This window comes from Kryptolebias marmoratus, linkage group LG1 (genome assembly GCF_001649575.2).
Source record: "Kryptolebias marmoratus isolate JLee-2015 linkage group LG1, ASM164957v2, whole genome shotgun sequence".
Taxonomy (NCBI): domain Eukaryota; kingdom Metazoa; phylum Chordata; class Actinopteri; order Cyprinodontiformes; family Rivulidae; genus Kryptolebias; species Kryptolebias marmoratus.
Window position 1 is genome coordinate 11,924,252 of NC_051430.1, and position 16,382 is coordinate 11,940,633.

At 38.7% G+C, this 16,382-nt stretch overlaps 1 protein-coding gene across 1 annotated transcript in view; it reads right to left on the reverse strand.

Annotated features, from left to right (window-relative positions):
• The window catches only part of si:dkeyp-14d3.1 (transmembrane protein 132C), a 147,000-nt gene that overhangs the window by 12,630 nt on the left and 117,988 nt on the right, over positions 1–16,382 (reverse strand). The window contains exons 5-6 of the mRNA XM_017417096.3: positions 10,252–10,395; positions 1,862–2,070 (exon numbers count right to left, since the gene is read on the reverse strand). Of these exons, the coding sequence (XP_017272585.1) occupies positions 1,862–2,070; positions 10,252–10,395 (353 nt within the window). The remainder of the gene's footprint in view (positions 1–1,861; positions 2,071–10,251; positions 10,396–16,382) is intronic.

Sequence of the window (16,382 nt, forward strand, 5' to 3'; positions counted from 1 at the left end):
CTTAAGTTTTATCTGTGAAGGCTTATCTTGTCCCTGTTTTGACAGGGCTTAGGAAGGGAAGAGGTGAGCCATACAGGCAGTGTCAGTCAAAAACGGACTGAGGAGAAGCTTCACAGCTATAACAGGCCTGATGTCTCTTTATTTTTCATTTCTCTTTCTCACCCCTGCATGGCCACAACTTCCCAGCCTGACTGATGGAGGAAGGCTAAGCCACTTGTTATTGTCACTCATTGGCTTAGTTCCTTGTGGGCTTATGGACAGCGGACTGATGCTCGTTCTCTCCAGCAGGCGTTGTGCTACAATGCAAGGTCATGCCTGTTATCCCCTGATAAACAAAGACAGTTGGAAAACAGGGAGAAACAAAGCTCTCTGAAGCCATCAGCAGTGGTGCTGGCAAAAAAACCACAATGACAAGCCGGCTTGACTGTCCTCCTTGATAAAGGCATGCATACCAGCACACAGCTGGAAAAGCAACACACCCGACAAGCCATGACATTAGTTGAATGCTGCATCTCTGTCACTCAAAATAAGAGGGGAGCATGGGTAATTAGAGGAGACACACTGGTGCGTGGGATGACTCCAAGTCCAACTTCAACGCTTTCCAGATGTAATTACTGCAGGTAGGCTGATAGCTGCTCCGTCAGTTGATGGATTTCTACTGTTGCAGAGTAGCACTGCGATAGCAGTGTTGGCAGAGGTGCTTCTAGTGATGAGGCCTCAGGAGAGAGCTCTGACCTCCAGACAGCTCTAATAATGTGCTGTCCTACTGACAACTAAGAGGTGCAATGGCAGGCCACCTTGAGCCAGTGATAATGACAAGCTGTATTGCACAGGTCAGCCATTTTGTCATCAACCAAGAACTGCCAGGGAGACTGAGGCAGGAAGAGATAAGTGGAAAGGTATTCAACCACACAGGCATGATTATCTTATTTTTATGACCAAAATCAGATCCATAATCTGTAAAACAGGCTATTCATCACAACATTACCTCAGCTGTAAAACTGATCTGAGATATTTTCTGAACCACTGGACTAAAATTTGTCCAGTAGTTCATGAAATATTTTGCTCAGCTACTACTACTCTAAAGTTTAGCGCAGGACCTGGAAAATTGACTGAGCTATAACCATTTTTGTGTTGGCTAAGGCTGATTAGACGTGGTGGCCATTTTGATTTGGGGTTACTCCAAAAGTCAATCAGTTGTAGATATACATCCATCGATTGCTTCCTAAAAGTTTCATTAAAATCCCCACCGTGCTTCAAAACACATTTTGCTTCCAGGCAGGCATAATTAGATGTTAATGGCACGGCAACGTTTCAAAAACAGATCTCAGAACAGTTAGTGCTCAGCTTATGTGTTTCAGATGTCTCTCATCTGGTTGAGTTATAGCCATTTTTGTATTTGCTAAAGTTGATTAGGTGGCCTGAGGAGGCCACTTTAAAAGAGCTAAAGGGATAGTATGGCGATTTTGAAGTGATGTTCTGTCAAATAGTTATCAGTAGTTGATACCGTGTCAACCATGGCATCAGTCTCTGTGACAAAATAATGAGCAGATCATTCCTTTAATCAGTTGTAGATGCACATGCAGTGATTTGGATGTACATTTGGTGGTGAGCGATTGAAATGTGTATCATAAATCAAATGTGCACCAACTGAAGTGATTGCTGTGTGACTCCACTATTCTGCAACTGCTTTACTGGATTTATGCTTAAATAAATGTACAGCAAAGGACACATGAATCCTTTGAGGAAAAAACAGTAAATAAAATCCTGACAAACCCAGACCAATGTTGAAGAAGCTACGAGACAGACACTTCGTTTAAGAGCACAGACCCAAAGCTGTGCAAGCAGCAGATGATTTTACCTCTGACCCGCGGCTGCGATGGGCACCCTCCACCCTCTGATCTGGCTCAGGTCTGTGTCTGACACCTCAATCTGGAGGGGGAGACGAGGGATCCACACGCTGAGCTCCAGCTGAGCGCTGAGGTATCCGTAAGTGAAATTCACCATCATCTTCACCTTGCCCTTCATCTCCTTGCCATTCACAAAAACATAGTCGCACCTGTCAGACACCTGCGTAGGAGGGGGGTGGGGGTAGGGGGGTAGGAAAAAAAGACAGGTTTTTTTTTATGTGGAGCTCTTCTGACAGCTGCAATAGATAGAAATATACTGTCTCGTGGACACAGAATGTGTTCTCTGCATGCAAGCCTCATCCTATAAGTTTATTTTAAGGCTTCACTCTTCCGAGCTCTCCGCTGATATACAACAGTGTTCCTCTAACAACTTTGAACTAGATGAAATGTCCTGCACAGTATGAGTCTAACACTCAGGAAGAGAGGAACGAGGGCAGCGAGGACTTGTTTGAACCTGAGGGAAAACGGGCCGAAGTTTGCTGCTTTATTACTGCTCAGCCTGCAGCTAAAAGAAAAACAAACAGATGGAAACTAGAAAGAGGGGAGCAGTTGTGTCTAGATAAAATGGCCAAACTCAAAGCCATCTGTTTTGTAAATGACTTTAAGGAATGAGAGAGCCTATTCTGTGCTGCTGAGAGACACAACTTCTTGTTGTTTTGACTCTTTAAAGTTCCCATGTGCTCCTTTCTTCATGCCAGCTTTTAATCATTGCTCGGATCTCTCCCTCTCTGTCTCTTAAAAATCTCAGCACCGCATCGATAATAATAAAAAAATAAAAATAAAGACAGACCCAGGGATAATTACCTGTATCCTAGAGATACAGGTAATTAATCAGCAGCTAAATGGAGACACAGGTTTTTTTGTTTTTTGTTTTTTTTTTGTTGGGGGGGGGCACTTTGTCAATCTTATTGATCCTATCATGTAGCAGACTGTGATGGCAAGAACTGCATTGGAATTAGATGGTCTGGGGAAATATCTTTTCTTTCTTTTTCCACCTTATTTCTCCACAGTGAGATAAAACTGGAAACAGCCATTCATCATGGAGCCAAAGCAGGATATCCTCTGTGACGGATTCTGGTCTCCTGCACTTCATCTCAACTTAGCAGCAGAGTCTCTGGTGCAGTGGAAACTGCATATCTCTGTTAGATCCATAGAAATATTAAGCAAATCCGATGCAATGTTTAAATAACCTACACCTGGACAAGTAGCATTTACCCCGTTTGTGTCTTGATGTTAGTCTGATTTTGACTGTCAGAGACTTTCCAGTTCATTCCTTTAACTCATACCCATGTACAGACACAAGTGTAAACAAACTGATGCAAACTGGAGCAAGAAACTTAAGAAAGAATATGATGCAACGATCTACTACTTATAGTGTACTGTACTTCAAATAACATCCTCTTTATGCAATTCTGCCTTGAATAAAGCTGCCTACTGCCACTTGGAAAGCGACAAACTTTACAAATTCTGAGTCAACTTCATACTGAGCGCATTTTCCTTCATTTTTCACAGGAGGGGAAATGTGTTCAGCACATTTGGGTGTCATATTTAGGAACCCGAAGTCTCTAAGTGAGCATTTTCTCCAGCCTGTGTCTGACATTTAGTCTGAGGACTAACTCTGCTGAGGGGTGTATTTTTTGAGACCACGCAGTTCTGATCAGTACCATAGACGTTTTTTGTCCTTGTCAGTATTCTGACCAGAATTTCCACAAAGTTTTAGATTTCACTTAGATTTAAAAACGAGAAAGTGAACTGCCTCTGTTAAAATCCCGAACTTGGATGACTCTGATACTACCACATCCAATTTTACCTCAATATGTAAAACTAATAGAGCCATTTTTGTATTTGCCAACCTCAGATGGCTGCGGTGGCCATTTTGAATTGTGTTGGCTCCCAAAGTTATTCGGTTATAGATGTACATCCGATATTTATGTCCTGATAGTTTCACTAAAATCTGCTATTGGATTATTTGATATTTTGCTAACAGACAAACAAGCACACATTCAGAGACGTGCCAATACATGATCGCCCGCCTTTCATGACAGCAGGCAATGAACATGTCTGCCCATAAAGATGAATAATGACATGAAGCCAGGACACTCAGGGCGCACGTGATAAAACGATCAAGAAGGAACCTCAAATAGCCGTAAATTTTATTCAACTGTAAAGCCCTTCACTCAAGTTTTGTTGTTTTGAAATGTGATCTATAAATAAATTTGATCTTGACCTTGACTTGGGGGGGGTTATCTGAGGAGAATACAGCACAGAAACACGACACATGTTACTGCAAGGCCACATGTCTACAAGCTATTTATGTTAAGAATCAGCTCTGTCACTGTGTGTGAAGAGATACTGATCAACACGGTTCCCTCTTCCTTCAGATTACTGCTTTTAATGCCAGATTTCCCCAGGGTACAACAGTTCTTCAACTTCCAATCTGACAAGTATTTCCGGCCTCTAAAACATCCATTACTATTTGGATGTCTTTATCACATTTATCATAACACAACGCTAAATCTGAAAAAGTTGGGACGTTGTTTAAAATGTAAATTAAAAATGTAAATTAAAAAGAGAATGCAGTGATTTGCAAATTTCATATGCCCATATTTTATTCACACTGAAACATAGTGAACATATCAAACTAAAAAAACTGTACCATTTAAAAAACAAAAAGAAAAGGTAACTGAATTTGGCAGCAACACGCCTCAAAAAAAGTTGGGAAAGAGCCATGTTTACCATCGTGAAACATCTCCTCCTCTTTTAAAAACTCTCTGTAAACTTCTAGAAACCAAGGAGAGCAGCTGCTGCAGATTTTGGAGGGGATGTTATCCTATTCTTGTCCGATGTGGGATTCTAGCTGTTCAGCAGCCCTGGGTCTTCTTTGCTGGACTTTTCATTTTCAGATGCATCAAAAGTTTTTAATTTGTTAGATGTTTGGACTGCAGGCAGGCAAGCTCAGCATCTAGACTAGTCTGCTACAAAGCCCTGCTGTTGGTATCAGTACAGTGTGTGGTTCAGCATTGTCTTGCGGAAATATACAAAATCTTCCCTGAAAGAAATACCTAGATGGGAGCATGTGCTGCTCTGCAACCTGTATATACTTCACTGTATTGATGGTGCCTTTCCAGATGTGTAAGCTGTCCATGGCATATGCACTAATGGACCCCCATACCATCAGAGAACTGCTGGCAGGCTTTAGAACTGTGTGCTGATAACAGGTTAGATGGTCCCTCTTCTCTTTAGCATTGAGGATGTGGTGTTTATGGTTTCCAAAAAGAATTTCACATATTACCACAGAACAGTTTTCCACTTTGCCTCAGTCCATTTTAACTGAGCTTTAGTACTGTTTAGTACTGTTTCTGGATGATGTTCACATATATAATAGTTAGAGATTGTCTGTAAACACAGTTTGCTGTGACAGTTTTTTGTGGAAGTGTTCCTGAGTCCATGCAGTGATGCCCAGAACAGAACCAGGCCTGTTTGTAATGCAGTGCTGCCTGAGGGCTTGACGATCACGAATATTAACTTTCAATATTAACTTTCAGCCAAGTCCTTTGCACAAAGAGATTTCTCCAGATTCTTTAACTCTTTTGATAATGTTATTAACTGTAGATGATGGAATATTCACAGTAATTCCAATTTACCACTGAATAACATTATTCTGAGACAATTCCATAATTTTTAGATACTGTTTTCTGGTGTTTACTGGTGAACCTCTCCCTATCTTTACTTCTGAGAGATTCAGCCTCTCTAAATTGTTCTTTTTATACCCAGTCCTCTTACTGACCTGTTGCCTATTAAATCTAATTAGATGCAAAATTCTCTTCCAGTTGTTTCTTATTCATACCACTTACTTTACCAGAGATGTTGCTGATTTTAAATTTAAAATTACCTTATTTTTCTCTTAAAAATAGTACAATTTTTTAGTTTAAATATTTGATATGTTTACTGTGTTCTGTTGAGAATAAAAGAGGGTTTCAAAAGATCTGCAAGTCACTGCACTACGTTCTAACCTTTTTCTGAAGTGAGGTTGTACGTGTTTTGGGCTTCATTTGCTTTTGTACCCCAGCTAAAACAAACAATCTTAAATTGTACAAAACATTCTCTCACCCAGCTGCAGGCTATCAAAAGCAGGGGATTTTCTGTTCAGACAAAGAAGCTCGAGTCTCATCCAAGGGAGAGCTGAAGGCACGCCGCAGGGCTTCCTTTAAGACTACAGTAAACCACCAGAAAACCTCTGCCAACAGCTACGCAAGAGCTGCGATTTCAGGTGGACACACGTAAGATCTCTGGATGTTTAATTGACGTTTCTGCAGTGAATAAACAGCACAGGCGCGCTCTTGCCCTTGCGCTGCACAACACGGCACCGTAACAGACACTGATGGTGTTGCTTAATGAGGCATTGGAACATTCCCACAAATGTGGCGTCCCTCCCCTGGCTGCAGCCTGTCATGGAGCAGATTGGACTCCGTCAGGGCTCCCAGTGTGAGAGAGTTGGGACTAATAGAGATATCAGAGGACTCTGCTACTTATCAGCCCTTGTTGTAAAGCGGCTCTCCTCTCACTGCTCTCTGCTGGGACAGTAGTGCCTTTAACAGCTTCTTGTTCACTGACTTTTGGTTGAGACTCGTCAACCTGTTTTCACAAGTGTTGCAGTTGCAAACATAATAATCATGTTGATTTTATTTTCTACTATATTCCTTTGAAAACTGCAAGAGGTTTATTCTTAATTGTTGTGATTAAAGTGTTTATTTATGGTGGTTAGATTTCATTTACAACCCTGTCTTTTTTTGTGAGTGTATTGACTTCTTGCTGGCATTTACATTTTTTTTCCCCCTCAATTGACTCTAGGCATAAATAAATAAATATTAAAGACTGAGCATTCCTTGAAGGAATTTACATCACCTGCCACCTTTCATGCTGGAGTTTTAGACTAATATCATTGTAAACCTTCTAAATGACATTATGTGCAATCTTGTGCAATATTGCACGATCTTGCAAAACATTAGTGCTTGGATTATGTATTTTAACTACTTGCAGCCACTAGCACACCACATGTGTTGAGCCAACTTTAGCTCAATATCTGTAAATTAAACTTTGATGACCACCTTCAATTAGGTTGACTTCAAAATCTAATCAGTTCTAAATGTACATTCAATGATTACTTTCTGAGAGTTTTGTTAAAATCTGTCCACTGCTTCAGTGTTGATTTAAATTGTCAATGGAAAATCAAAGATGTTGTGGAATGTGGATTGCTTGGAATAGGATTTGGGTTAAACACTAAACTACCACCACAACCATTTTTAACACAATATGTGTAACTTTGACTGAGTTATACCATTCTTGTGTTGCTAAGGTTGATTAGCTATGGTGGCTATTTTGAATTGCAGTGATTCCACAAGTTAATCAGCTACAGATGTACATCCAATGATTGCTTTTTGTGAGATTCATTAAAATCTACCAAGTAGTTCATGAGATAGTCTGCTAAAAGACAGTCAATGGCCAAATTTTAAAACTAGATCTTGAGCAATCAGTTAGTGCTCAGAGAACAAGTTGGACGTGACTCTTAATTACTACCACACCACATTTTGGCTTGGCATCTGTAAAACTGACTGTGTTATTGCCATTTTTGTCTTTGACAATGTTTATTAGTCTTGGTGGTCATCTTACACTAGGCTGACTCCAAATGCTAATCAGTTGTAGATGCACATCCAAAGATTACTTCTTAAAATACATCCACTGGTTTAAAAGAGTTTGCTTACATGGCAAACAAAGAAACACACAGACGCAGGCAAAAACAGTATCGCCGTTTCGCCGTCAGCGGCAAGCAATAATAAAAATGTGGGAGCTGACATTTAGCCATTCAGCATTTTTTTTTTTTTTTACTTACATAAAACATTCAACTGTTTTGTCCCACTGGCAAACATTTATCCTCAAATCAATATTTAAATACAAAAGGACATTTACACTCACCAAGTAGACCATTCATAGTCCACCAAGTATTGCTCCACCCACACTGAGGGTGGGATTGTCTTCATGAATTATACACTCTGTGCCATTCTGCTTCACGAAGTATCATAAACGTCCAGGAGGATCCGCTGCCACATTAATCAAAGCCATTAGGCAGCTAACGGGAGAATACTTACAGAGAACATTAGGGCTGTCGCTGGATCGAGCCCAGGAAATTAACAACTCACCAGACAGACACAATCCACAGCAGATATGAGCGATGGGAGCAGAGAGCATGAAGGTGGGCTGAGTCCATCTCTGGCCTGTACACAGGGTTGGCTTGACAGAAGCAATTAAGCTGCTTAGACTATCCTGTGTACTATAAGCCATCACTCATTTCAGTGCAGGGGGAAAGGTCTGTACGTATAATATTTAATAATCCCGTTTCTTGGTAGCTGGGGTTATAAAAGCTCACTCTTGACCTAACCTTGAATGTATAATTGAGATGAAAAATCATGAACACAACTGTGGAATGTGTCTACGTTGGTGGTTGCTTCAACTAAACATTTTTTTTTATATAACAATCACTGCAGTCAGAGGTGAATTTTAAAACATCAGCTGCTTAATGCCAGAAAATGAACTGCCCAGAGACCTGTGAGTGCGTGTGAATAGAAGCAGTACTGGTCTGAAAAATACTCCACAACAAAACTGAATGCAGAGCCAGAGTTGAGAGATATTTTTTATGGGTTTATTCCTCTAACCCACAAATGGCAGAGCATAGTATGAACATTGTTCTCACTGTGCAGCCTGCAGCAACGATGATAAGCTGATGAAATGCAATTGTGGACACACACAATAAAAAAAATTTAAAAAACATAGTATAATCCAGGCTATATGGGCCTAAACCAGTGGTTTTCAAATGTTTTATGCTACGCCTCCCTACAAAAGAAAAAAATAAATAAAATCAGCCCCCCTCTGCTAAACAGGACCAAAGCAAAGTGAATCAAGTTCATATAAATTAGAACAAAAAGATAAAATAAAAACTCTAGATATATACACTGCCTAGCACTCTCCTTGCTTCTTACGATCCGTCACAAAAACAATTCAGAGTGGCAACAGCATCTAAACCTTATTTCTGCTTGCAATTTAAAGGCCCAAAAATTAAAATAAAACTACAGGCATAAACTTAAATGTCAAATGTGAGCACACATAGGCAACATGTCTCATAAATACACAGACTTATTTCTGGCAGCACGTGTCACAGTCAAAGTTAGTGTAAACAAGACAAATAGATGCTTAAAGAAAAAGTGTGGGACTGAAGGTATTTCTTTCTAATTTGCTGCAATAATAAAACGGTGACTGAAGCGTCATTTATTGTGTGCCCCATGACTCATTATTCAGATTTAATGTCACAATGTTTGATTGCTTCTGCCTCCGATCATCATCAGTGAGGTTGGTCATGTTTGCAGGGTGGGAGAGCGGCAGTAGAAAGCCCCCTTATTTGAATGAGTAGCTGTAAACGTGTAAGATGAACGCTTGGATCTAAAAACCTCAGCTGCAGCTTTTTATCAGCTTTACTTTCCTTACAACTCACTGTCATAACTCACCTATCAGGGACGATACAGAGGATTACTGGAAAATTGCTCTTCATGGCTTCAGGCTTTAAATTTGTTCAGTTATGACTTTTTTTATATCTAGGGCATTAGCTTCATTTGCTATGTGCTTTTATTCTTTCCTGATTTGCTTCAAAAGAAAATAGTTGGAAGGAAACCCCCGGAGCACAGAATTGCTCTTCTTTTGACCGAGAGCAACATCTCAGTGATTTATATTTTGAAACAGACAGATGTAAAGACACGTTTCTTTGCTTTATAATCGATTTGTTAGAATTTTGCTGGAGAATGTTTTCTTCTGCCGCTGATTCCAGGGCTCAACTCTCTTACTCTATAGAAGACTTTTATTCTGTTGTGCATTGTGCCGCAGATTAATAGGGGGCCCACAAAAAAAAAACAAAGAAAGAGTTGACTGTAGCTCCAACATATCAAACAGTCTTTCATGTTGTTTGCGGGTGTTTTGTTTCCCCTTCTGGAGGTTTTATATAAATGTGCTAAAAATAGAAGGTTCTCTCATCTAATTGTCAGACTTAGAGTGCAGATTTAAACAAAGCTGAAAAATACATTTGAATCAGTTTTACATTGGCAAAACTCACTTAAAACACGACCAACTTTCAAAGTCTTAACAGGCTTTAATTGGTAACTGAATCTATTTTATTTAAATAAATAATAATCAGTTTGCATTTTACAGCTGGTATGCAGTAAAATCTGTAAACAAAAACATCTGAACACCAATGTGAAGCAGATGCAGACACTTGTCTCATTTTTCTGTACTTACTGACCTTCACCACGTCCTCGTCAGTCGAGCGACACTTCACCGCTTCAGAAACATCCGTCACGGAGCCGTCTCTTCCGATGGTCACCACCTTCACCGGGACAGCTACCGTCTTACCGGTCAGGACCGCCGTGTTCAAAATCTCACTGTCCTAAAGGTATAAAAAAGAACAGAGATCAGCAGACTGTTTTTCTGGAAAAAAAAAAGAAAAAAAAAAGCCCCCATGGGTTCTAATTCCCAGCAGAACAGATCGGTGGTTTGCAGAAAAGAATAAAAACAGTGAAAGCTGCCAGTGCCTTTGAAAATGACTTAAAGAGACTTAGCACAATCACTGCTCCATTAGAGATTATTTGGTGCACCGCTGTGAAGTTAGAAGCACTGCTGGGTGGACATCTAATAATTGATGGCAGCTGCTGAGCTCATTATCCATGGTGCCATTAAATCCAATAAAAGTGCATGTTTTTCCGTCTAAATTTGATCCTACAAGGTCCACAATTCAACTGAGACTTAGTCTGAACTTTCAACATTTTTGTCTAATTGTGATATTACCTCTAATTGTTTGGGAGTTTTCTCTGTGTGTAAACATTCACCACACAGACACTGCTCAGGAAGTCAGCACTCTGGTTGCCTACAGACTGGAACAGATCAGCAATTTGAACTTGTGTCAAATGATTTCAGACAGTTGAGACAATCACTGTATAAAACGTTGTTTGCTTTTTTTTTTTACATAAGAAATTAGATTTTCTTCTTTGTCTCGACATGACACTAATAAATCTAGACAACAGCATTTATTGCCTGGGTTATCAAGTTTTTCTCCTCTTAGATGTACAAATTCAAGGTTCCTTTTTGTGGGCCATGGTGATTGTAATTGCTCTTGTTTTGACCAAACACTGCAGCCAACCAACCAATCAACCAAAGGAGATTTCAAAGAAAACAAGAAGAAGAAAAAAACAAATTGTTTTCCAAAAAACTTTTCCATTCCCCATCTTGTCTATAAAACAACAACATAGAATAGAACAATGCTTATATGTCAATGTCTATGTTTTTTTATGTTTTGTTTTGTTATTTTTAATCTTAATTTAATATTCTGTTTTCTGTTTTAATCTGTTTTTTTTTTCTTAAATTTGTTGTGTTCTGTGCTGTTTATGTCACCCCTGTTATAACTTTATTTCAATTCAGCTGAAATAAGGTTATTTTTATTGTGCCAGTTTTCAACCAAAGTCATCTTGAGGCACTGTACAAATAAAAAAAGAAAGAAAAAACGAAACAGTTCTGATTCACATTCACTTACATGCAATTTAATTAAATCCAAGACAGTCAGATTCAGATTCAAGGAAAATTCCATACAGTAACTGAATCCAATTAAATACAATAGAGTGAATAATATACATATATAACATGCTAAGAAGTATAAAACATTGTCCAAGATAATGAATTAAATGAAATTTAAGTTATTGCAATTTAATTAGTCTTTTTTAGTTTATATTTTGTGCTTTGATTAAATTCAAACCCTGTTTTGTTCTGCAGAACATTTAGGTTTTTCTGCCTCGGCTCTCTGCACACAATGTCATACTGCCCCACCTGCTGTGTAATTACTTATGACTTCCCTTAGAATATTTGCTCCTTGGCTTCATTTGTTCCAAGCAGGATCCTTGTCATTGTTAATCTTCACCGTTTGTTGATAGTTTTGTCTTTCCTGCACCTGTTTTTTTTTTTTTTTCTGAATTTCTCTTTCTGCTTTGACAGCGTATTTGGTTTATTTAAAGTTGTAGTTTATTTATTTTTTCTTATTTTTAAGGATTAACTAATATATTACTTACCCCAGATTTTAATAAACACACTGAAACCCTAAAAAGCACTAAAACAAACACTAAATTGTCACATGTTTGCGTGGTAGACAAGTTCCCCAAGAATCAACTTTATTCAGCTGGTTCTTCCTACTCTTCAGCCCAGATTTTAAGTGACAACATGTCGCCAGTTTATTAATGAACTAGCTTTTGTGACAACACAGTCTGCCATTATTTTGGCAACTCACTATGCTTGTGTCATTTTGTGAGAAACGTATGGGACCTGTTTGACAGCAACAAGTTAATGCTGACAAATTGTAATTTACTGTCATTTGGTAACAGATGGCATTAACAAACTATTTACATGCAAGAGATGTAAATTTAATGATAAGTTGCAGAAATTATGCAACACAGAAAGCTGCTAGTCCAGCCTGGTTTTTTTATATGTAGATTAATACTTAGTTCCCAATTAGTGCAAATCATTCTCACATAAAAAGCCTTAAACTCTTCAATTTGCTCTTTGGCTGCTGAAGGGATATTTCTAACAGGCGAACTCGGTGGTCCAGACAGCTCTGGTTCTCTGAGCTCATTGGAACAGCTTTATTACTTTGAACAGAAATCTTAACCTTTTATTATTGACAGAGTCACACACTCCTCTTTCGTCAACGAAGATAATTGGGACCAATTAAGATAAGTCTGAGAGAAGTTTTACTCTTTAAAGTGGATTATTTCTTGTGCCTGTTCAGCTACACATAGAGAAATTGCACTTAAATTACACAGATTGATATAAAACTCTGCAAAAAAAGGGTAAATAGCTGCTTTGGAGGTCAAAGTATGCTTCCTAATAGCCACACTGTACAGCAAACACGAGCCTCATTTTTATGCTGAACTGAAATTACTTTAGCTAATTGTAAATTTGACAAAAGTGACGCGTTGTGAGCTGTTCTCCTTCTGCTACTGGCACATTCTGGCATAAAAGCTCCTCTCTGACTTCTTTCATTACAATAGTCAGAAACCTCAAGGAATCCTTTCTTTTCTTCCCCATTGTGTTGATGCTTTGAGACATTTAGCTTCCTCTATTTTTTCTTTTAAAAGNGGGAGAGAGAAATCTAATGCTGGAGTGATTTCTGTTGAATTAAATGTCACATTTGTTTAGAGTTTTATTGCTAAAGCTGAGGAGCACAGACAGGACTGATCTACAGCGTCTGGCTTCATGTCCATAATTATGTGTATTCCCACTCAAAGGAAGTATAGAAGATTTGTATACTGCACTGTCAACTCAGTTTCTAAAGACCTTTCTGGGTTTGTGAGCTTGCAAATCAGACTCATTCAAAAAAAAGAAAAGAGGAGGATTAGGTTTGATTGAAAGAAGACTGGTCGTTTGTAAGACCGGGCGACTTCAGAGTGAAGTGATTATTAGCTAAGCCAAGAGATACCAATGAATCACATAAAACACTTAATCTTCAAATAGCTTTTCATTACAATTTTATAGACTGTGACTGTGTTATATAGCAATGTAACCACCCCATCTCCCCCTTTGTGGCACCGACTTTGATTCAATTTCTCTTAAAACTGAGGATTGCTGTAAATTAATTCCATGTCTGTTGGGATCCCTCCATTTCCAGAGGGTCATCTATAAAATATGAAGGGCTAAATGGTTGGGACCTGGTGAAAGCAGAGGCTAATGTTAGATTACAGCAGCTGGAAATGACCCAGCAGGTTAGGAACAGCAGATAGCAGAGCCTGGCAGTAATAAGCCACAGCGGGATTCCACAGTGATGCATCAGCGGTCTCCGCACTTAAACACAGACAGCGCAATTAAACACAAAATGAAAACCAGTGGTGCACATCAGAAGCCTAAAGTAGCGTGAATGGAGACACAATGAACTGTGGGCATTTGAGAGTGGGAGAATGTGCACAATACCTGATGAGGTTTTTAAAAAATGATGAGGTGCTTATTTGAGATGCAACACAGCTAAAACTGAAAGTTGCTCTTTGTTAGTTTTGGGGATTTATTTTATGAAATGCCTAAAATGTGCAGAATGTGGCATTTGTGCTTCTAAGGTGGGCTGCATGCAGAATGTAAAGATGTTATCTTGTTCACTTTCCAGCCAAAGTGATAAGAGCTAATAGAACCACTGATAACAGCCAGATTTGTTACATTTAAGGTAAGTTGTCAAGAGATAAGAGAATCAGTAATTGTAATCCATGTGCCTTGTTATCATACTGTAAAACAAAATAGGGCATTAATTTATGCTAAGAGTTAGTTTGCAATAACTTTATTTTCTCACAATTATGGTGTCTCATTTTAAGATGAATGTTGCTGTGGATAATCCGTGAAACGACAATGTGGTAATCAGAAAACAATGCACCACACAGAGCACGATGTGTGCTATCACTGCATGGGTCTGAATAAATTTAAAATTCACAGTTTGTTGCAAAAAAGCCCTTAAGTTAAAAGATAGGCGCTGTCTTTAAAGGACCACCCATTTTACCACCAAGTGGCAATAGACTTCATGCCCAATATGGAAGGCGCTATACAAACTACATTAACAAGGAACTATAGAAATGCTCATAATAAAATAAGAAAGCTTCTGCAGTTTTAGCAGTATCTTTTTGTGGTTTGTCTAATATAACCAACTAATCTACAGTATGATCAGCAAAGTTACCGCGTACAGCACTAAAGTGACGTTGAAGACTTTGAGAGTCCAAAAGTCACTAAGGTAGTCACTAGCTAGCTAAACAAGAATATGTCAGGCCCCTCTGAATCTTCACAGTTCTTACAGAGGTAGTGCAACAGTCTCCATCACCTTAATTGTGTCAACTGGCTGAACCTGTGAGTCTAGACTTAAAGCCTGCATGATGAGGCTTTAGGCAGATTACCACTGTGGCTTCTGGCTATTTGGTGTGCTGCATTGTTGAAGCATTTTAACACCGATAGCTCTTTTAATTAATAGAAAAAACTTTGTACATTCAACGTTGTGTTCAATCTCGTTTTTACGTTGTGCTCCAACAGGTTGTGTTGTAAAGAAAATTGGGGGCTCGCCTGGGATTTGAACCCCTGATCTCTCAGTGCACACCATGCACTGAGAGAGTTGTAGCATACAAACAAAACCCAAACCAAACAGATCACCAAATGTGGCAGATTACCTGTGGGGAGGACAGAGAGCAGAGAGGCGTAACAAATAATAAAGCCATAGCCTAATATAATGTCTATCATATTATTCTTTGAACAAAGGAATAGTAATGAGCTGCAGAGTGAAGGCAGAGTTGCTTTTTGGGAGTAACACATACCAGGCAGTTAAGAAATTGATGCTCTTTATGTTGACATGTAGAGAACTGAAAATAGACTAATTACAACCACATTATGTTTTTTAGCAGATTAGCATAAGCCCAAGTTTGAAAGCCTGAATAGGTTTTTAAAAATAATAACCAAAGTTGCATTTTATGGGTGATAAATACATGTTAGCAAATTCTGATGAAAAAAATAATAATAATTTGGCGAAGCAGAAAAAAATACATGTATTAATGTCTTTTTTTTTATATAACAGAGGTATAATTAAGGAAAACAAATCCAAAGACACAGACAGCAACATTAACTGTCCAGCTCAGAGACGTCTGGTTTGAAGAGAGGTGAAGTTGAGATTTAACAACCATTTGTTTAGATTTTGATCCTATCATGCTCTTTAACAGAAAACAACCTTCAGCAAGTTTCTGCACTGAGTTCCTAAACTGAAGGAATGGATGTTAAATCTGTGTGTATTTTTGTTTCTCCACATCTGGATCTTGCACGGCTCTGTAAAAATATAAGAGCGAGCTTAAGGGAAAGCAGAAAGGTTTCCTTCCAACAAAAACAGCAGATTTATAGTCTTGCCTGTAGCATTTATCGTGTTTTAATGTATTTGCAATTAATCCTAAAAACACAGAACAAAGTGCGTTCTTAATCAATTTAATAACATCTTTGGCCCTTCAATTGTGGGATAATACCGTAATTTAAAAGTTAACTTTCAAATTGGAAATTTTCTCCATTACTGAATAAAATATATTCTAACACTGTGAAACTTAATAGTTTTTATCTCCTTTTTTATTGCAGGCACTTAATTATTAGATATTTTCCTTGGGTTTTTGCGCTCAGTCTGTGAAAAAATGGACACAGTCTTTCTTTCCAACACACTCTTGTGCAAAAGATTTCTGTCATTAAATCCTAATTCAGTACAATTTTGTCATCAGTCATTGTGATGGATGCCATTTAGTATCTGACAGGGCTTGCAACTGCTGGTGAACAGCATTTGCGAGGAAGTCTCCAACACGTCTCAAAACAGTTCTGGAGCCTCTCAGTTTCCTTGTGTGA